At 48.8% G+C, this 21,956-nt stretch overlaps 1 protein-coding gene across 3 annotated transcripts in view; it reads left to right on the top strand.

Annotated features, from left to right (window-relative positions):
* LOC120946678 (cytochrome c oxidase assembly protein COX15 homolog) overlaps positions 1–15,716 on the top strand; it is a 30,498-nt gene extending 14,782 nt beyond the window's left edge. For all 3 annotated transcript variants that reach the window (XM_040361299.1, XM_040361301.1, XM_040361300.1), the window contains exons 4-11: positions 2,020–2,207; positions 3,784–3,906; positions 7,961–8,147; positions 8,245–8,412; positions 10,205–10,286; positions 12,635–12,789; positions 12,868–12,981; positions 15,353–15,716. In XM_040361299.1, coding sequence (XP_040217233.1) covers positions 2,020–2,207; positions 3,784–3,906; positions 7,961–8,147; positions 8,245–8,412; positions 10,205–10,286; positions 12,635–12,789; positions 12,868–12,981; positions 15,353–15,484 — 1,149 coding nt within the window. In that variant the 3' untranslated portion in view covers positions 15,485–15,716. The remainder of the gene's footprint in view (positions 1–2,019; positions 2,208–3,783; positions 3,907–7,960; positions 8,148–8,244; positions 8,413–10,204; positions 10,287–12,634; positions 12,790–12,867; positions 12,982–15,352) is intronic.
* Positions 15,717–21,956: the final 6,240 nt, after the last annotated feature.

Below are 21,956 nucleotides of genomic sequence, written 5' to 3'. Positions count from 1 at the left end.
GAGGTGGGCGTGTTTTATGCTAATGAATCGTGACCCGACGTGATTGACGTTTTGAACGTGGACGTATCCCAGTGCGCATGCGTCGGATAGAATGCCTAAGATACTTCGAACACTGCCTACAACTTGAACGTAACTTACGCACAGCCCTATTCGCGTACGACTTGCACAAACAACGTAAAAAGATACGCTTGTTCCGACGTCCATACTTTGCATGGGCTGCGCCACCTAGAGACCTGCTTTATCTTTACGCCGGCGTATGTCTTGCGTAAACGGCGTAACTAAATGCGACGGTCGCACGTACATTCGTGAATCAGCGTATCTTGCTCATTTGCATATTCAACGCGGAAATCAACCGAAGCGCCACCTAGCGGCCAGCGTAAATATGCACCCAAGATACGACGGCGTAGGAGACTGACGCCGCTCGTATCTTGGCAGAATGTATGCGTAACTGATTCTATGAATCGGGCGCATTCATACGACGGCGCTCATTCGGACTTGCGACGGCGTATCTGGAGATACGCACGTCGTAATTCTTTGTGAATCTGGGCCTATGGGTGTCCCAATACCACTTTTTAAGACACTTTTTTTTCAATTACTCGCCGATGCCGACTATCGATCCTTTTTTTAATGTCCTGTGACAGTGACGCACGTGTCAGTATTTTTTTTTTTTTACAATTTCTTTTATTTTTGATTTACATTTTTTTGTTTTTTTACAATGCTTTTTTGTTTTTGTTTTTTTTATCAGTCCTGTTGGGGGGGCCTTGGTGAGATATCAGGGGTCTTAACAGACCCCTGATATCTCCCCCTTGAGACAGAGGAAGAGAATGAGGATATAGATTCCACAGTCCCTTTCTTAGAAGCCTCAGCTGCACTGAAAATTTATGAAGAGGAGACAGTGGCTCCTCTCCATTCATAAATGGTTATGATGTTTCAATTATGTGAATGGACAGAGTCCGTGATCACTGACTCTGTTCATTCAGAAAAGATTACTGCCACTCTGAGTATACGAACCGACATGCGTTCCATTCCAAGAAACCACGTGTGACCCACCTCTACGTGTTTCGTCACTCCAGGGACATCATCAGGAGGCAAGAAGGCTCAAATGGCTCCTGATGTCCTTGGAGTGGCGAAAAACATGTATGCGTAGGGGCTGGGTCACACTGTATGTGCAAAAACAATAAGGATATGGACAGCCGCACTCCAGTAACTTGAAAAAAGACGTGCCCTTTATTGGGTACAGGAAAAAATGCACTACAGATATCAGCACACAGTGGGATAAACAGCTGACGCGTTTCGCATTGAGTGTCAATGCTTAATCATAGCTATGATTAAGCATTGACACTCAATGCGAAACGCGTCAGCTGTTTATCCCACTGTGTGCTGATATCTGTAGTGCATTTTTTCCTGTACCCAATAAAGGGCACGTCTTTTTTCAAGTTACTGGAGTGCGGCTGTCCATATCCTTATTGTTTTTGCACATCCTGTGCATTGCCAGCACCCATCTGCTTCTGAGTGGACATCAATTACCCTAGTGAGCTCACCTGGAGCGGCAGCTCTCTTACCTGGGTCACACTGTAACCAGCTGGCCGCATCGTTGGATCGTTTCTTGGGCGCATCGGTAAAAACGGTAAGCCCAAGAGACACCCGCTTTTGAAAGCGATCCAGCAGCCAATGAGCCGTTTGGACCGCTTTCATGAAAAAGCAAGCCGCTGGCTGATCAAAAAAAAATACTGGACTTCTGGCTGATAACTGTATTCTTGTCTAGGGAGTCTGCACCTCTAAAGTAATCGAGGGAACACTGTCTTTGATATGACGTCGTAGGCATTGAGCCCCGTGTCTGCAGACAGTTCTACAAGGAAATACAATGAAAGTTGAGCAACAGAATCATTAATGTTCATAGGAGTTTCAAAGGGCAGCAGGAGGCAGGAAAAATGTGAACGGTTGAATTTCCAAGCTTGCATGATATGCTGGAATATATTAAAGGCTGTTTAATTCTTTTATCTGTGTTTATTTTAACAGACCGGGACCTTATGGAAACACACCATACAGAAAAGATGGAAAAGCACTACAATATCAGACGTGGTTACGCCTTCCAGAGCGGCTGTGGGGTCCGTACCAAATGCCGTTGCAAACAGAGCAATGGGACGGTGGCTGCTTCTATGTAGTGGCATGGTAGGGGGCGCTGTTCTCCTCGGAGGAGTTACTAGGTAAATTCATTGTTTGTCCTCTATCAGTATTTTCTTTGCCTTGTATTTGTTATTGGCTTTTGTCACATATCTGCTTCAGCCCCAGAAGAATTTTACCCCCCTTCCTGACCAGAGCACCTTTTGCGATACGGCACTGCGTCGCTTTAACTGACAATTGCGCAGTCATGTGACGTGGCACCCAAACAAAATTGACGTCCTTTTTTCCCCACAAATAGAGCTTTCTTTTGGTGGTATTTGATCACTTCTGCGGTTTTTATTTTTTGCGCTATAAACAAAAAGGAGCGACAATTTTGGAAAATAAAGAGCAATATTTTTGACTTTTTGATATAATAAATATCCGCCAAAAATATAAAGATTTTTTTTTCCTCAGTTTAGGCCGATACGTATTCTTCTACATATTTTTGGTTAAAAAAATCGCAATAAGCGTATATTGATATGCGCAAAAGTTACAGCGTCTACAAAATATTAGATAGATTTATGTCATTTTTTTATTATTTATTAAAGGAGTTTTATTATTATTAAAAAATGTTTTGCCTAAAATGAATGTCTGCAAGGTAGACAGACAGAATAGTGTAATGATTCTGTTAAGAAACGAGTAAATACCAATTAAATTCCTTCATCTATATCACCTCCGGCATTCTAGTTTCTGTTCTCTCATTCACTTCCTGGTTTGCGGCGCTCGTTCATGTAAGAACTACATTTCCCAGTATGCATTGCGGCACGCCCAGTAATTCACACCTCCTTGAAGTCTCTAACACGTAGAGAGCGTCCTGCCGCACAGATGTAGTTCCCAGGAGGGGGCGAGCACGTCACTGACCACCGCAGTAAAGCCTCCCGTCACGGTGGTCAGTAAAATCAGACAAGCAGGAAGTGAACAGAACAGAGAAGAAATAGAGCAACTTCTGAGCAAAAACTAACAATGAGGAAGTGAAAAGAGGAATGTCTGAAGCTAAAGGATGCTTATTCTGGAAAAATTTTTTTCCTTTACAACCCCTTTAATGGCAGCGAACCGCAATAATTTTATTTATTTTTTTATATGGCGGACACATCGGACACTTTTGACGCTATTTTGGGTCCATTGTCATTTATACAGCGATCCGTGCTATAAAAATGTATGTGTAAATGACACTGGCAGGGAATGGGTTAAACACTAGGTGGCAATTAAGGGGTTAAGTATGTCCTAGGGAATGATTCGAACTATGGTGGGGCTGGGCTACAAGTGACACAACACTGATCACCGCTCCTGATGATTGGGAGTAGTATATCAGTGTCCTGTCACTAGGCAAAACAGGGAAATGCCTTGTTTACATAGGCATCTCCACGTTCTGCCTCTCCGTGACACGTTAATGGGCTGCCGGCGAACATAGAGTTCGTGGGGCCCGTGGGCACGGTCACGGAGAGTGCGGCGGGCGACTTCTTAAAGGGGATGTACAGGTACGTCCATTTTGCCATTGTGCCAACGTATATCGGCGTGCAGCGGTCAGCAAATGGATATATAATTGTTGGTGATAGAATAGAAATGAACACCTTCAGGGATCCATTGACATGCTTTTCTGCCCTTTTTTTTTTTTCTCAGGTTAACAGAGTCTGGCCTGTCAATGGTCGATTGGCACCTCATTAAAGAGATGAAGCCACCAGCCAATGAGGAACAATGGGTGGCGGAGTTTGAAAAGTACCAGCAGTTTCCTGAGTTTAAAGTGTAAGTAGCAAAGATTCAGGGCCAGTTCACCCCACATGCAGTCCAGTGCGGGGTTTTTTTCTGCATTAAAAACGCATGGTTGGTAGGTTTATATGGTTTTCAATTGCATAGTTCACACTAGTGCAGCCTTTCTCAACCAGTGTGCCGTGGGGTCAGTGGAGAGAAGGCTGTCGGATGAGCTCTGTCGGCTTCAAAAGTGAAAGTAAAGTGCAGAGGAGTGTGCTGTGCTCTCTGCTCCCCCCTAGAGTGCAGTACCCGGCTGAAAAGGAATCTGGAAAGGTACTGAGCTAGTAAATAGATTTATTTTAAAATGGCTTTATACACGTGTGTGTGTGTGTGTGTGTGTGTGTGTGTGTGCACACATGTGAGTGTCTGTCTGTGTGTGTGTATGTGTCTGTATGCGTGTATGTTATTTTTAATCCTGACACACCCCCCCCCCCCCCCCCATTCCTGTACCATCAGAATGGCTTTTGTAGGGCTTGTTTGATAACAGCAAAGACTGCTGCTCCTCTGAAAAGCAATCCATGCACAGATCGCTTTTCAGAGGTATTTGACAGGCGGTAAAGAGGCATTATGTTGCCTCTTTACCACCTGTTTTAAGCCTGTAAATGCAGCATCACTACACCGCAACTGTGAAAAAAGCACACAGTTGTGGGGTAGTTGCAGTGCAGCCCCATTCACCCTCGGTATACCTCCAGTTACAGCCACAGCATGTGAACACCCTCTGCAGCTAAAGGCGGATTAGTTGGGGGTGGTAAAAACAGCTTAACCATGTGGTTTTACCGCCCCTATGACATGTGAACAAGCCCTTGGTTCACATCTGTGTAGCTGCATGTAGGGCAGTCAATTAATTTCAATGGACTTCCGTACCCACAAAAATGCAGGGAAACAAGTCCCCAACTTTTTTTTAAATTGCACTGCAGCAAAAGCACCCCACATTTTTCAATGTGTGGGGGTACCATTAGGAATTATTGGTACCCCCTAAAGAGCAGTGCATTTGTCTGTGTGTCAGGAATGAACGCGATTTTGTGCATTTTCTTCGACACACCGTAATGTGAACCAAGCCTTGGAATGGGGTGCCTCAAGACTGAAAATACTTTTTAAGGGCGCCCCGACTGGAAAAAGGTTGAGAAACACTGCACTAGTGCTTGCAGTTCCAGTGCGTTCTAGGTCCAGAAAAAAAAGTAGAACAAGCTGCATTTTTCCTGCGCTGGACTGTACTGGAATGCTGAAAAAAAGCATCAAAAACGCACTGGAACGCATGTCCTTATTTCAGACTAAGAAGAATGAGGGGGAAAAAATCACTGGACTGCATCAAAAACACGTAGAAAACGCTCAAGCAGAAAAGTATCTGGAATGCACCCGCACTGCATCTCTATGGGGTGAACTGGCCCTCAGAGTGTAGTTTGTGTGAGGATGCAAATAAATAACCGCCAATAGGAAAGAAGTGAGGCTGAGGAATCAATGAGCGAAGTCTCATCATACGTAGAATCCACGCACAAGGACATTGGCCCCTGTTACAAGATCACACGCCGGGTGCCAGCGCCTTGCATGCCAATCTGACTTGGCATGGCAGCTATCCCACAAAGGTGCTGCTCTTGGGATCCTTTTTTTTTTTTTTTTTTTTTTTTTACAGCTCCAATTGGACTTCTTTAACACTTCAGCTGTCAAAAGGGGGAATCCCATGAGTCATCGATCGTTAAGGACGTGGCGGCTCCGATCCTTAAAGTGTTTTCCCTAAATATCTTCCTTTACCTTAGTGCCGTCCTCCTTCACTTACCTCATCCTTTGATTTTGCTTTTAAATGTCCTTATTTCTTCTGAGAAATCCTCACTTCCTGTTCTTCTGTCTGTAACTCCACACAGTAATGCAAGGCTTTCTCCCTGGTGTGGAGTGTCGTGCTCGCCCCCTCCCTTGGACTACAGGAGAGTCAGGATGCTCTCTACATTGCAGATAGAGAAAGAAGCTGTGTGTTAGTGGGCGTCCTGACACTCCTGCTCGCCCCCTCCCCCCTCAAGAGGCTTTCTCCACACCAGGGAGAAAGCCTTGCATTACTGTGTGGAGTTACAGACAGAAGAACAGGAAGTGAGGATTTCTCAGAAGAAATAAGGACATTTAAAAGCAAAATGGAAGGATGAGGTAAGTGAAGGAGGACTGCACTAAGGTAAAGGAAGCTAGCTATTTAAAGATTTTTTTTTTACCTTTACAACTGATTATTGTTGGAGGGGGGGGGGGGGGGGTTACATTTCAACTGTTGTTGAACCGAGTCTGCTGAAAGTATCGGTGCATTTGTACAGGTTACTCATGGGGGGCGGGGCCGAGGCCTGCTGTCTGTGTCAATAGATGCAGCAGAAGTTAACGGGAGCGTACCCCGAGGGAGAACGGCTCTCCGTGGGGGCACTCGAGAAGAGGAGGAGCCAGGAGGGACTGCAGAAGAGGAGGATCGGGTCACGCTGCAAAACCAACTGCACAGAGGAGGTAAGTATTACATGTTGTGTGTTTGTTTTTTTTTAGATATTTTTTAGTATAGGTATCGGTGCAACCCTGCTAATGTTCCGACTTTGTTAGCCTAGAGTAGGGTTGTCCCGATACCAGTATCGGTATCGGGACCGATACCGAGTATTTGCGGGAGTACTCGTACTCCCGCAAATACCCCTGATACTAAAATGGAATACTTGTTCTCCTCCCCGCGCCGTCGCCGCAAAGCCGCCGCCGCCGCCGTTAATCAGCGTGCGGGGAACATTACAGCTTTCGTTTTGAATAGCTGTATCCCCGCCGCGTATAGACACTCCCCCTTGCGCGGGATTGGACGGATGATCTGTCCAATCCCGCGCAAGGGGGAGTGTCTATACGCGGCGGGGATACAGCTATTCAAACGAAAGCTGTTCCCCGCACGCTGATTAACGGCGGCACGTGCAGCATCAAGGTATGGAGGACATGGCTGGAATGTGGGGGACATGGCTGGAATGTGGGGGACATGGCTGCATTATGTGGGGGACATGGCTGCATTATGTGGGGGACATGGCTGCATTATGTGGGGGACATGGCTGCATTATGTGGGGGACATGGCTGCATTATGTGGGGGACGTGGCTGCAATATGTGGGGGACGTGGCTGCATTATGTGGGGGACGTGGCTGCATTATGTGGGGGACGTGGCTGCATTATGTGGGGGACGTGGCTGCATTATGTGGGGGACGTGGCTGCAATATGTGGGGGACGTGGCTGCATTATGTGGGGGACGTGGCTGCATTATGTGGGGGACGTGGCTGCATTATGTGGGGGACGTGGCTGCATTATGTGGGGGACGTGGCTGCATTATGTGGGGGACGTGGCTGCATTATGTGGGGGACGTGGCTGCATTATGTGGGGGACGTGGCTGCATTATGTGGGGGACGTGGCTGCATTATGTGGGGGACGTGGCTGCATTGTGGGGGACGTGGCTGGAATGTGGGGGACGTGGCTGGAATGTGGGGGACGTGGCTGGAATGTGGGGGACGTGGCTGGAATGTGGGGGACGTGGCTGGAATATGTGGGGGACGTGGCTGGAATATGTGGGGGACGTGGCTGGAATATGTGGGGGACGTGGTTGCAATATGTGGGGGACGTGGTTGCAATATGTGGGGGACGGGGTTGCAATATGTGGGGGACGGGGTTGCAATATGTGGGGGACGTGGTTGCAATATGTGGGGGACGTGGTTGCAATATGTGGGGGACATGGTTGCAATATGTGGGGGACATGGTTGCAATATGTGGGGGACATGGTTGCAATATGTGGGGGACATGGCTGCAATATGTGGGGGGACATGGCTGCATTTGGGGACACATTTAAAAAAAGTATCGGTATTCGGTATCGGCGAGTACATAAAAAAAAAGTATCGATACTCGTACTCAGTCCTAAAAAAGTGGTATGGGGACAACCCTAGCCTAGAGTCCTAACTGCTTCATGATTTTCACTCCTGTCCGATGTTCGCTGTCTGTATAATGTCCTCAGTGGCTGAACCTCCCTCTTCTTTCTGTGTACATCGAATATTAACTTTTTTTTTCTCCTTTTAGATCGAATCATGACATGACGCTGAGTGAGTTCAAGTTCATTTGGTTCATGGAGTACACCCACCGTATGTGGGGGCGAGCAGTGGGTCTGGCGTACATTCTGCCCACTATTTACTTTTGGAGGAAGGGATGGTTCAACCGTGCGATGAAAGGACGGGCGCTCTTCCTGTGTGGCTTCGTCTGCTTCCAGGTGAGGTCCGATCAGCGGGAAGAGTCGGAATGCCCCTTTCTTGTGTAGCGATTGGCTTTTTTTTCCAGCTCTCCGATCTGTATGTGTTGTTCTGCAGGGTCTCCTGGGCTGGTACATGGTGAAGAGTGGATTGGAGGAGAAGCCGGACTCCTACGATGTTCCCCGCGTCAGCCAGTACCGGCTAGCCGCGCATTTAGGCTCCGCCTTGGTTTTGTATTGTGCAAGTCTTTGGACGGGATTGTCTCTGCTCTTCCCAAGACAAAAGGTACGTCAATGTGTTGTCCGTGCTGATGAGAGGAATGCAGCTCATCGCAGCTGGTAACTCCCTGAGATCACGTGTGGTGGAATTTTATTATATTCTTATTTATTGTGCCATCTCTTCGTATTTATATATGGAAGAAACTAAGATGATAACACACAATGTCCTAATGTCTAATTGGAAATGGAATCTGGCTTTAAATCCGCTCTGATCTCACAGCTTAAAGTGATTGAAACAACCCGTTCATTTTAAAACCGTGGCGGATGGTGATTTTTTGTTTAGGTGTGGGGCAGCAAACAACCACACCCCCCATGGCACCTTAACTACCCCCCCCCCACCGGTAACGCATCGGGGATTGGCGAGCAAACAACATCAGGGATTGTCGCGCACTTTGGGGATCGGCAGGCACGCAGCATCAGGGATTGGCGTGCACATCGGGGATAGGCGAGCACACAGCATCTGGGATAGGTGAGCACACGGCATCAGGGATTGGCGTGCACATCGGGGATTGGCGGGCACACGGCATCGGGGATTGGCGGGCACACGGCATCGGGGATTGGCGGGCACACGGCATCGGGGATTGGCGGGCACACGGCATCGGGGATTGGCGGGCACACGGCATCGGGGATTGGCGGGCACACGGCATCTGGGATTGGCGGGCACACGGCATCGGGGATTGGCGGGCATCGGGGATTGGCGTGCACATCGGGGATAGGTGAGCACACGGCATCGGGGATTGGCGTGCACATCGGGGATAGGCGAACACACGGCATCGGGGATAGGTGAGCACACGGCATCGGGGATTGGCATGCATATTTGGGATAGGTGAGCACACGGCATCGTGGATTGGCGTGCACATCGGGGATAGGTGAACACACGGCATCGGGGATTGGCGTGCACATCGGGGATAGGTGAGCACACGGCATCGGGGATTGGCGTGCACATCGGGGATAGGCGAGCACACGGCATCGGGGATTGGCGTGCACATCAGGGATAGGCGAGCACACGACATCGGGGACGATCAAGGGGTTAAATATGTGTCCTAGGGAGTGATTCTAACTGTAGGGGGAGGGGACTTACAAGGGGAGGAGACCGATCAGTGTTCCTCTGTACAAGGGAATCCATCCGTCTCCTCTCCCTGACAGGACGTGGATCTGTGTGTTTACACACACAGATCCACGGACCTGCTCCGTTACTGGGCAATCGCGGGTGCCCTGCTGACATTGCGGCCGCCGGCCACGCGCATCGGGTTCTTAGTGACAGTGTGCGGCGGCACGTGCGTCCCCCCCCCCCCTTAGTGGCCCGGGAAGGCGAGGACGTCATATGACTCCCGCCCAGAACAGGAGCTGCACCGTCCGGCCAATGGCTGCGCTGCTATCAATCTATCCAATCAAAACCGTGACTTCGTGGAGAGGAGGACAGCATAGGATTAAGGTGAAAAAACACAAAGGTTTACAACCCCTTTAAGAGTGTTCGATTTATTTTTTAGTTAGTTAGTTTTTAACCGCAGTGACGTGAAAATTTGAAGAAGCTGGATGGGGGAAAAACAAAAATTCCAGTGTAGCAAACGGTCCTTGGAATTGCTGTACAGTCGAGGGGGAGGGGGCACATAATCCTACAGGCAGGGACACAATATGATGTGTATATGGTGACGTATTCATAACTCAGATCTGTCGTCTAATCCTCTTCCTAATGTAAATTCCATATCCTTTATTTCTCTAGAAGGTGAAGGTTGAAGCGGTGATTGAAGGAATGTCCCCTTTAAATATTGAATTACATTTTTGTTTTCACTCCATAGTTGCCTGAGACCCGTCAGCTCTTGAAGTTGAGGATGTTTACACACTGGACCGCAGGCCTGGTCTTCCTCACCGCACTCTCAGGTACCCGACCACCCAACCCTGTGCATGCCATCAACTGGAACATGCAGGCAGCCCATAAGAGGTGAATGGGGTACAAGCTCGCCTGTATATCCAAGTTTTACAGGTACACGGGGGTGGGTGCACGGACCCTTTATTTTGTACCTGTCAAATGTGGCATTATGTGAGCCCATACAGCCATTGCATACCCACTCACTTTCTATGGGCTGTCTGCATGCAGCTCAGCGGTGGTAAAAAAATAAATAAATAAAAAATACACTGCTTTGGCCGCTGCACCACTAACTGTGGAAGGGAATTCCACAGCTTTACCGCTCTATCATTAAAGAACCCCTTACACAGTTTAAGATTGAATTGCTTCTTGTGCAACTTCATTGTGCTGCTGCATGTCTTCTTTAGACATCCCCCCTAACTGAGCTTTTCCGTCCCCCATAACTGAGCTCCTCCATTCCCTCACAACTGAGCTCCTCCATTCCCTCACAACTGAGCTCCTCCATTCCCTCACAACTGAGCTCCTCCATTCCCTCACAACTGAGCTCCTCCATTCCCTCACAACCGAGCTCCTCCATTCCCTCACAACTGAGCTCTTCCAACCCCTCACAACTGAGCTCTTCCAACCCCTCACAACTGAGCTCTTCCAACCCCTCACAACTGAGCTCTTCCAACCCCTCACAACTGAGCTCTTCCAACCCCTCACAACTGAGCTCTTCCAACCCCTCACAACTGAGCTCTTCCAACCCCTCACAACTGAGCTCTTCCAACCCCTCACAACTGAGCTCTTCCAACCCCTCACAACTGAGCTCTTCCAACCCCTCACAACTGAGCTCTTCCAACCCCTCACAACTGAGCTCTTCCAACCCCTCACAACTGAGCTCTTCCAACCCCTCACAACTGAGCTCTTCCAACCCCTCACAACTGAGCTCTTCCAACCCCTCACAACTGAGCTCTTCCAACCCCTCACGACTCGGCTCTTCCAACCCCTCACGACTCGGCTCTTCCAACCCCTCACGACTCGGCTCTTCCAACCCCTCACGACTCGGCTCTTCCAACCCCTCACGACTCGGCTCTTCCAACCCCTCACGACTCGGCTCTTCCAACCCCTCACGACTCGGCTCTTCCAACCCCTCACGACTCGGCTCTTCCAACCCCTGACGACTCTGCTCTTCCAACCCCTGACGACTCTGCTCTTCCAACCCCTGACAACTCTGCTCTTCCAACCCCTGACAACTCTGCTCTTCCAACCCCTGACAACTCTGCTCTTCCAACCCCTGACAACTCTGCTCTTCCAACCCCTGACAACTCTGCTCTTCCAACCCCTGACAACTCTGCTCTTCCAACCCCTGACAACTCTGCTCTTCCAACCCCTGACAACTCTGCTCTTCCAACCCCTGACAACTCTGCTCTTCCAACCCCTGACAACTCTGCTCTTCCAACCCCTGACAACTCTGCTCTTCCAACCCCTGACAACTCTGCTCTTCCAACCCCTGACAACTCTGCTCTTCCAACCCCTGACAACTCTGCTCTTCCAACCCCTGACAACTCGGCTCCTCCAACCCCTGACAACTCGGCTCCTCCATCCCCCGTAACTGAGCTCCTCCATCCCCCTTATTAGCTTTGCTGCCCTTCCCTGGACTCTGTCCAGTTCAAGCACGTCCTTCCTGAGAAATGATGACCAAAATGGCACACTCAAGATGTGGCTGAACCAAAATGATGTAACGTGCTTAGCTTTATATCATCCGCATATTATTGACCTATTCATTCCAACCGCTATGTCGTTTATGAATAAGTTTAATATAATTGGTCCCAGGACAGAACTTTGGACACGTTCACAACACCAGACCATTCGGAAGATATGCCATTATTCCCCCACCCTCTGGACACATTCCTGTAACCAGCTTTATATCTTTAGGGTACATATAATATTGTCAATGACGAAAGACTTTCATTTGTAAATGAAGCATTTGTGGTGTACTTTATGAAATGTCTTAGTGAAGTCCAGATACACGTCCACGGGTCTTCCTCTATCCAAATTACAGCTCACCTCCCCATAGAATGTTAACGGGTTGGTCTGGCAAGAATGACCCTTCATAACTCCATGTTGGTTACTACTAATGATACTACTAATGATACTATTTTAAAGGCAAATTCTTGCATATGGCCTTTATGCAGAGATGAGAGAGTAGGAACACCAGTGGCCGGGCGCCCTAGGCAGCAGTGCGCCTTAAGCGGCTGCCTAGTGGTAGCACCGGCCCCGTTCACATAGCAAACAGTGTTATCTTAATCCTCCAGTTGTCTATAGAAGTCTCCTGGTGTATCCCATCATAACCTCGAATCTTCACTCTTTATCTTCTCAGGGGCCTTTGTGGCTGGTCTGGACGCTGGCCTTGTCTACAACTCCTTTCCAAAGATGGCGGACCGCTGGATTCCAGACGACCTTCTGGCCTTCTCCCCGACCTTCAAGAACATCTTTGAGAATCCAACAACTGTACAGTTCAACCATCGCATCCTTGTGAGTAAAGGAATCCTTGCAGTTTAATTCTGTAGCTTCTCACAAACTTGTTTCTGAAGAGCTTTGTTCCTCCCATAGGGGACCAGTTCTGTAGCCGCCATCACTGGGTTGTATTTCTATTCCCGGAAGATCCCACTTCCCCGGAGGACCAGGCTGGCTGTGAACGGTCTATTTGCTATGGCGTATTTACAGGTAATTGATCTTTGACATACTACAGGTGAACTCCATCGTGTCACTTCCACTATATAGATGTACAACCGAACCAGAAGAATCCTGTGCGGAGTTTCCCTCAGTTTTCTGTGTGCGAGGTGCACATATTCTGCTGGTTGCATCCAAATTACGTATGCAGAGTGACACTTTACATCCTAAATGTAATGGTATCTATAGTAGCCAGTGTAGGAGAGTAATGTTCATGGTAATGTCAGTTCATTAAAAACAAAGAGAGTTAAAGTGGTTCTAAAGTCAGAAGGAACAAACCTTTTGGGTGCAGCCCCCCCAGCCCCTCCCTTTATACTTGCCTGAGCCCCATCTCAATCCAGAGATGTGCAGGAGAGCAGAGAGACCCAGGAGAGCCGCTGCTCTCATGCACATGACTGGATAGAGATAGGGAGCAGGTAGGTATAAGCAGTCCTGGCTCCTCCCCCCCCCCCCCACCGAGTGCCCTCCAATAGCAAGCCTTTTTGCCTCTCCCCCCCTCTCTCTCCTCAATGGCTCACACAGCAGTGGGCACCATTGGCTCCTGCTGATATCAGTCAAAGCCAGTGAGCCATTAAGGAGAGAATGGGTGGGGGGAGAGGCCAATGTCCATTCACAGGAGCACAGCTCGGAAGCAAGCATGTTTGAGTGCCCCCATAGCGAAAGGCATGCTATTGGGGGGCACTTGGCAGGGGGCAAAAGCCAGGACTGCTTATACTTACCTCTCGATCCAGTCATGTGCATGAGAGCAGCACCTCTCCTGGATCTCCCTTTCTTCATTGGCTTGCTGGAGAGCTGCTGCTCTCATACACATTTCTGGATTGAGATGGGGCTCGGGTAAGTATATGAGGGGGGGGAGCTGCACCCAGGCGGGGTTTGTTCCTTCTGCCTTTAACTCTCGGGTCTCTTTCCTCATTGGCTCGCCCTGCAGTAGTAGCCATTGATTCCTACTGCTGTCAATATCGCAGCCAATGGGGAAAGAACAGGAGGCGGGGCTAAGCCACATTCTTTGTGTGAATAGATGATGTACATTTACAGTGTGACTCAGGAGTAAGCCTGTTCTATTGGGGTCACTCAGCCAGGGGGGAGGAGCCAGGACCGCCGGCGAGGGACCCAAAAAGAAGTGCATGGAAAACCATTGCACAAAGCAGGTAAGTGTGTGTGTGTGTGTGTGTGTGTGTGTGTGTGTGTGTATATATATATATATATATATATATATATATATATATATATATTTTATAATGAATTTTCAATGCTAATTAAAAACAATGTCCCCCGGTGTAGGTCCAGCAGATTCAATCACAGTGAACGCTACCGCTGACCCCCCAAAAAAACTCGGCACCTGTCACTAGCTCCCGCTGTCTGCCCGTTTCCGCTATCTGCCAATTCTTAAAAGTGATTGTAAAGTCGTTTATTTTTATAAAAAAAAAAAAAAAAAGATATGCTTACCTGCCCTGTGCAGTGGATTTGCACAGAACAACCTGGATTCCCCTCTTCTCTGGTCCCTGTTTGGTGCTCCTGGCCCTTCCCTCCTGGTGAGTGCCCCCACAGCAAGCGGCTTGCTATGGGGACACCCGAGCCGAGTCACAGCTCCCTGTGTCCATTCAAACATGTGTCGCAGCCAATCAGGAGGGAGAGTCTCAGATGGCATAGACATCGCTGGACAGAGATGGGCTTCCGGTAAGTATTAGAGGGGCCGAGCAGGGCTGCTGCACACAAGACTTTTTATCTTAATGCATATAATGCAAACACCTTCTGCCTTTATAACTCCTTTAAATAGCTAATGGGCAACATCACTTGGTGGGCTCCGGCTCTTGTGAGGTCATCAACCGATGCATGTTGGGTCGATAATGACACGGGGGCGGGGTCACCCGGTGACGTTGCTGGTTGGTTCCGCCCATTAGCTAATTAAGACCTGTTAGACAGTGGGAGCCAGCGACGAGTGCGGAGGTTCTTTTTTTTTTCTTCTGGGCGGCAGCTTTCATAGTGATTGATGCTGGATCTTCACCAGGGGGCATTGTTTTTGTTGACACTTTTTTGGTGAATTAGGAGGGGTACAATGTACCCCATACTCATTCACATAGGTGGGTGGAGCCCCTTGTTGGAGGGGGCTTCCAGATTCCAATAAGCCCCCTGCCTGCAGACCCCCCACAACCACCGGCCAGGGTTGTGGGGCAGAGGCCCTTGTCCCCTAATGAATCGTGTATGGCCGGTCTTATACTGAGGTTTGCTCTGTAGCTATAGTAGAGTTCATGGTCATTGGAGATTTTTGGTCTGCTTTGCTTCCTTTTATATGGGGGGGGGGGGGGGGGGGTATAGTGGGAAGGGTTGTGTAGTGTTTGACCTTTCGCACTATTCTTCTTTTCAGGTGACTCTTGGAATCAGCACTTTGCTTCTGTACGTCCCTACTTCACTGGCAGCCATCCATCAGTCTGGCTCCCTGGCCCTCCTCAGCATGGCCATCTGGGTTATGAATGAATTGAGACGTTTTCCAAAATAGTGACTTTTCTCCAATCGGATGTGTCGGTGTGGGAGGAGGGATATTTAATGAATAATGCAGAGTGTGGATCGCATAGGGTTTCCGCTTTTCTATTAAAGGGACCGAAAAGACCTTTAAATTATAAATTGCTGTAAATATATTTTGTATTTGGGCAGAGAGGCCTCCAAGTAAACATTTGTCAATCTGCAAACCAAAGTTAATGCTAAAATAAAGAAAAATTTACTTTTCAGTATCATGTTGGTGTCTATTTTTATTTTTTATTTTATTGCCTAGAAATCTAGGGAGGGTATGTGCCCCATACCCTTTTAAACAAGAGCTCCCTCCAGTGGTCAGGTGTCGCAACCCTTGCACTGCCCCACAAAGGACTCTCAGCCTTTTATAAAGAAAAGATATTCGTTGACTGCAACCCATCAGACCCGGCCTTTTCTGGTACTTTTTTGCAAGTTTAAATCAGTATTTTTTGCTAGATAATTACTTATAACCACATAACATTATAAATATCGTATATACTCGAGTATAAGCCGAGGCACAAGTTTACCACAAAAAAACTGGGAAAACGTATTGACTCGAGTATAAGCTTAGGGTGGGAAATGCAGCAGCTACTGTAAGTGGAAAAGAAGGTTAACAATGCCCATCTGCAGCCTCTCTGTGCCCATCTGCAGCCTCTCTGTGCCCATCTGCAGCCTCTCGGTGCCCATCTGCAGCCTCTCGGTGCCCATCTGGAGCCTCACTGTGCCCTCATTCATTTACCTTTGATCTCCCGCTGTGTCCTGCTGCAGTCGGCGGCCACCCATTGTAACAAAGCCCCGCCTCCTTGTCCGTGATAGGCGGAACACTGATCCCAGCATTGTAACAGTGTTCCGCCTATCACGGACGAGAAGGAGGCGGGGCTTTGTTACAATGGACAGCCGCCGACTGCAGCAGGACACAGGGATACTCGAGTATAAGCCGAGGGGGGGGGGCCTTTTTCAGCATCAAAAAAATGTGCTGAAAAAGTTGGCTTATATACAGTATGGGCCAGATTCACAAAGAAGCGCCTATCTTTAGTCAGGCGTAGCGTATCTCAGATACACTACGCTGCCGTATCTTAGAGTGGCAGGTCCCGTATTCTGAAAGAACTTGCGCTCTAAGTTACGGCGGTGTAGTGTAAATGGGCCGGCGTAAGCCCGCCTAATTCAAACTAGGCTGGTAGGGGGCGTGTTGTATGTAAATGATTTGTGACCCCACGTAAATGACGCGCTTAACGAACGGCGCATGCGCTCGCATGCTCAGTATCACGTTGAATTTTCAACGTAAATTACGCCTGCTCAATGCTTAGTCCACGTGAACGTAACACCTACGCCCAGCCCCATTCACGGACGACTTACGCAAACAATGTAAAATACGACGCTGTTCGGACGTTTCCGACGTCCATACCCAACATGACTTACCCCTGCTTTATGAGGGGTAACTTTACGCCGGTCAGACGCCTTACGTAAACGACGTATCTTGATAAGCCGGGCGCACGTACGTTCGTGAATTGGCGTATCTAGCTCATTTGCATATTCAACGCAGAAATATACGGAAGCGCCCCTAACAGCCAGGGTAAATATGCACCCCATGATACGACGGCGTAAGAGACTTGCGCCACTCGTGTCTAGGAAAAGATTCATGCGTAACTGATTCTAAAAATCAGGCGTATAGGTACGACGGCGCACATTCGGACTTACGACAGCGTACGTGGAGTTACGCCGTCATAAGTTCTTTGTGAATCTGGGCCTATATGTTTTTTAAGCAGAGACCCTAGGGAATAAATTGGTGGTTGTTGCCATTTTTTATGTCACACGGAATTTGCGCAGCGTTTTTTTTTGGAAAGAATACACTTTAATGAATTTAAAGGGGGGAAAAAAGAAACACAATGTATACCCCAGTTTTTTTTTTTTGGAAAAAGATGATGTTGCGCCGAGTAAATAGATAACCAACGTTATGGCTAACATAAAAAAAATACCAGGCTTATGGCTGACTGTGAACCACTTGCAAACCTTAACGCGTGTGTGTGTGTATATTACATCTACGCATTGCGGTCAATAAGTGGACAATTACACCTGGGGTCTTGAAATAAAATTTACGAAGGTCCAGTCAGTAAAACTTTCTTTTGGCAGAGGTCTGAATCCCATGTTTGCAATTCATCAAGCACTTGCGATGAAAACCTACGCCAGCGCAAGGCGGGCCAAATTAAATGGGCGTGTGCCATTTAAATTAGGCGCGCTCCCGCGCCGGACCTACCGCGCATGCTCCGTTTCCGAACTCCCGTCGTGCATTGCGCCCGCCGTGACGTCATTTTTTCGAACGGCGTATTCCCGGACGGCTTACGCAAACGACGTTGATTTTTAAATTTCGACGCGGGAACGACGGCCATACTTTAGACAGCAATACGCTTGCTGACTAAAGTTAGGGCACCTAAAACGACGACTAACTTTGCGACGGGAAACTAGACTAGCGGCGACGTAGCGAACGCGAAAATCCGTCGTGAACCGCCGTAACTCCTAATTTGCATACCCGACGCTGGTTTACGACGGGAACTCCCCCCAGCGGCGGCCGCGGTATTGCATCCTAAGATCCGACAGTGTAAAACAATTACACCTGTCGGATTTTTTGGCTATCTATGCGTAACTGATTCTATGAATCAGCCGCATAGATAGAAACAGAGATACGACGGCGTATCAGGAGATCGTATCTCCACTGTGAATCTGGCCCTATGTTCTTAGCCAGTCCTTCACATCCCCTCTTAACGTCACAGTACCCTGGTCTACCCGGTGGGATGGAAGAGAGCGACGGGGGGGGGGGGGGGGGGAGGGGTGGACGTCGTCTTCCGCTGCTTATAATGGAAAGCCAAAAAAAAATACTGTGGGGGTGATGCATCGTCTCTGTATAACCACCAATAAGAAGTGGTTAAAGAGCCACCTCTGCCCTTCTTCCTGGCGGGGCCGCCCCCCGAAAAATGGCACCCAAGGCAAACACCTTGTTTGCGTTGCGGTAGATACACCCCTCGGCACAGCCACCTGTGGTGATCATTGCTGGACAAACTTGACTAGAAGAGTTTTGTTCCCCTTCAATGTGATTGCGATGTGACCAGCAGGTTTAGATGGATAGGTTACATAGTAGGTGAGGCTGAAAAGACACAAGTCCATCAAGTCCAACCTACGTGTGTGATTATATGTCAGTATTACATTGTATATCCCTGTATGTTGTGGTCAGTCAGGTGCTCATCTAATATTTTTTTGAAACTATCGATGCTCCCCGCTGAGACCTCCGCCTGTGGAAGGGAATTCCACATCCTTGCCGCTCTTACAATAAAGAACCCTCTACGTAGTTTAAGGCTAAACCTCTTTTCTTCTAATTTTAATGAGTGGCCACGTGTCTTGTTAAACTCCCTTCCGCGAAAAAGTTTTATTCCTATTGTGGGGTCACCAGTACGTTATTTATACATTGAAATCATATCCCCTCGCAAGCGTTTCTTCTCCATTAGGTTGGGTTGATGAAGGACACCAATCGTCACTGAAGACTGAATGACATTGTATTCACTAATGTGAACATTCGATGCTTGTGCAGATCCCCCAACAGCTGCATTTCCAGAATTATTCTGAAGGAGGGGGGAATTTTTCGATTGGGTCTCGCACATACGATCACTATTGTGCATACGTAGTAAAGTGTGAGAAAGCACGGTGCTGTATACAGCTGGCCATGGAAATGAATGTCTGTGCTGGTTGTACACTGAGACTCGGAGAAATGTATGGTGTATGCCGTGGATCACTAAATGGCAGACCGTGGTCTGAAGGCGGACCAAGGGACAGTCCTATGCGGACCGCGGCCGCCATGTTTCAGCTGTGTGAGCTTTCCTGAGTCTTCAGTTTTTGGCTCACTAAATGGCTGTCTGCGGACCAAGATACGGTCCTATCCGGACCGCAGCCGCCATGTTTCAGCTGTGTGAGCTGTCTTGAGTATTTGGCTCACTAAATGGCGGACCAAGGGACGGTCCTATCCGGACCGTGGCCCCCGCGTATCAGCTGTGTGAGTTTTCCTGAGTCTTGAGCTCACTAAATGGCGGACCAAGTGACGGTCCTATCTGTACCGCGGCCACCACGTATCAGCTGTGTGAGCTTTCCTGAGTCTTGAGTTTTTGGCTCACTAAATGGAGGACCGCGATCGGAAGGCGGACCAAGTGACGGTCCTATCTGTACCGCGGCCACCACGTATCGGCTGTGTGAGCTTTCCTGAGTCTTGACTTTTTGGCTCACTAAATGGCTGTCCGCGGACCAAGGGACGGTCCTATCCGGACCGCGGCCGCCATGTTTCAGCTGTGTGAGCTTTCCTGAGTCTTGAGTTTTTGGCTCACTAAATGGTGGACTGCGATCCAAACGCGGACCAAGGGACAGTCCTATGCGGACCGCGGCCCCTGCGTATCAGCTGTGTGAGCTTTCCTGAGTCTTGAGTTGTTGGCTCACTAAATGGCGGACTGCGATCCAAACGCGGACCAAGGGACAGTCCTCTCCGGACCGCGGCCCCCGCATATCAGCTGTGTAAGCTTTCCCGAGTCTTGAGTTGTTGGCTCACTAAATGGCGGTCTGTGTACCAAGGGACGGTCCTATCCGGACCGCGGCCACCACATATCGGCTGTGTGAGCTTTCTCAAGTCTTGAGTTGTTGGCTCTCTAAATGGCGGACCGTGGTCTGAACGCGGACCAAGGGACAGTCCTATCCGGACCGCGGCCGCCATGTTTCAGCTGTGTGAGCTTTCCTGAGTCTTGAGTTTTTGGCTCACTAAATGGCGGAACGCGGTCCGAAGGTGGACCAAGGGACAGTCCTATCTGGACCGCGGCCACTGCGTATCAGCTGTGTGAGCTTTCCTGAGTCTTGCGCCAGGCCGCCACTGTCCTCCTCAAAGCAGGCAGGGGCGGGAGGTGCTGCATATCAGGAGTTTATTTTTTTTTTAACTAACAAGGGGGTAATCACCCGCTTATTCACAGTAAGTTGGGCAGCTCCCACCCTCTATCCCAATCTGCATTTCCTTTCACCCCCCCGCCAGCAGTGAGGAAGACGGCAGCGGCCTCTCAGGAGACCTCACACAGCTGACTGCGCCTCCACCCTGCTGACAGGTCAGGGGGGCTTACAATGAAAGAAGCGCTGTGATGTGAAGTGGCAGCGCTGTAAAGGGTACTCCGTGCGATATTTAAAAAAAAAAAAGTTGTGCGGAAAGAGCGCGCCGCGCACGTCCCCAGCACTGTTACCGGCGGCTAATGGAAAGCGCCCAATCGCTGCTTGCCATCGTATTTCTGATCATGTGACCGCCAATCACGGCGGTCACATGATCATAAACCCCGCCTCCCGACATCCAAAACTCCTTAAAGGGCCAGTGACCGTGCTAAAGAGTTAAACTTATGATTTTTTTTTTTTTTTACCATTACTATTACTATTCCTTTTTATTGGCTTTTGAAATTCACAAATGCAGCAAATTAGAAATTGGATGAAAGGTTTTGCACCGGGAAATATATTTTGAAAGATAAATAGCCAGGTTCAGAGAGAGTGCCGCAACTTTAAGGCGGCGTAGCGTATCGTATTTACGCTACGCGGCCTTAAGTCAGAGAGGCAAGTGCTGTATTCACAAAGTACTTGCCTCCTAACTTACGGCGGCGTATCGTAAATAGGGCCGGCGTAAGCGCGCCTAATTCAAATTAGGATGAGGGGGCGTGTTTTATGTTAATGGGGGGGTGACCCGACGTTATTGACGTGTTTTTTTTTTACGAACGGCGCATGCGCCGGCCGTGGACATATCCCAGTGCGCATTGCTCCAGAGTACGCCGCAAGGACGTATTGGTTTCGACGTGGACGTAAATTACGTCCAACCCCATTCACGGACAACTTGCGCAAACAACGTAAACATTTTCAAATTTCGACGCGGGAACGACGGCCATACTTAACATTGACTAGGCCAGCTATTTGATGGAACAACTTTACGCCGGAAAACGCCTTACGTAAACGACGTATGTTTACTGCGACGGGCAAGCGTACGTTCGTGAATCGGCGTATCTAGGCATTTACATATTCTACGCCGAACTCAACGGAAACGCCACCTAGCGGCCAGCCTAAATATTGCACCCTAACATACGACGGCGCAGGCTGACGTATCTTAGCTAGGTTTCAGTTTATCTCAGTTTGAGAATACACTTAAACTTACGACGGTGCAGATTCCGAGTTAGGTCGGCGTATCTACTGATACGCCGGCGTAACTCTCTCTGAATCTGGCTAAAAGAGTACATTTTATATACAACTATATGGATCACACCAAAATGAGGGACAAATGAGGAGGACAGGGGGACATTTTTCCAAATCGAAGACAGTTGGAAGCTATGGGTTTCTGTGTTTGCGAGCCAATCAGGAGCCCCCTCATAGTCACATGACTGATGGGGGCGGGGCATGCTACGTCTATCCCTAGA

Source organism: Rana temporaria, chromosome 8 (assembly GCF_905171775.1).
Source record: "Rana temporaria chromosome 8, aRanTem1.1, whole genome shotgun sequence".
Taxonomy (NCBI): domain Eukaryota; kingdom Metazoa; phylum Chordata; class Amphibia; order Anura; family Ranidae; genus Rana; species Rana temporaria.
The sequence above is the reverse complement of the archived record's forward strand: the minus strand, read 5'-3'. Positions and strand labels throughout refer to the sequence as shown.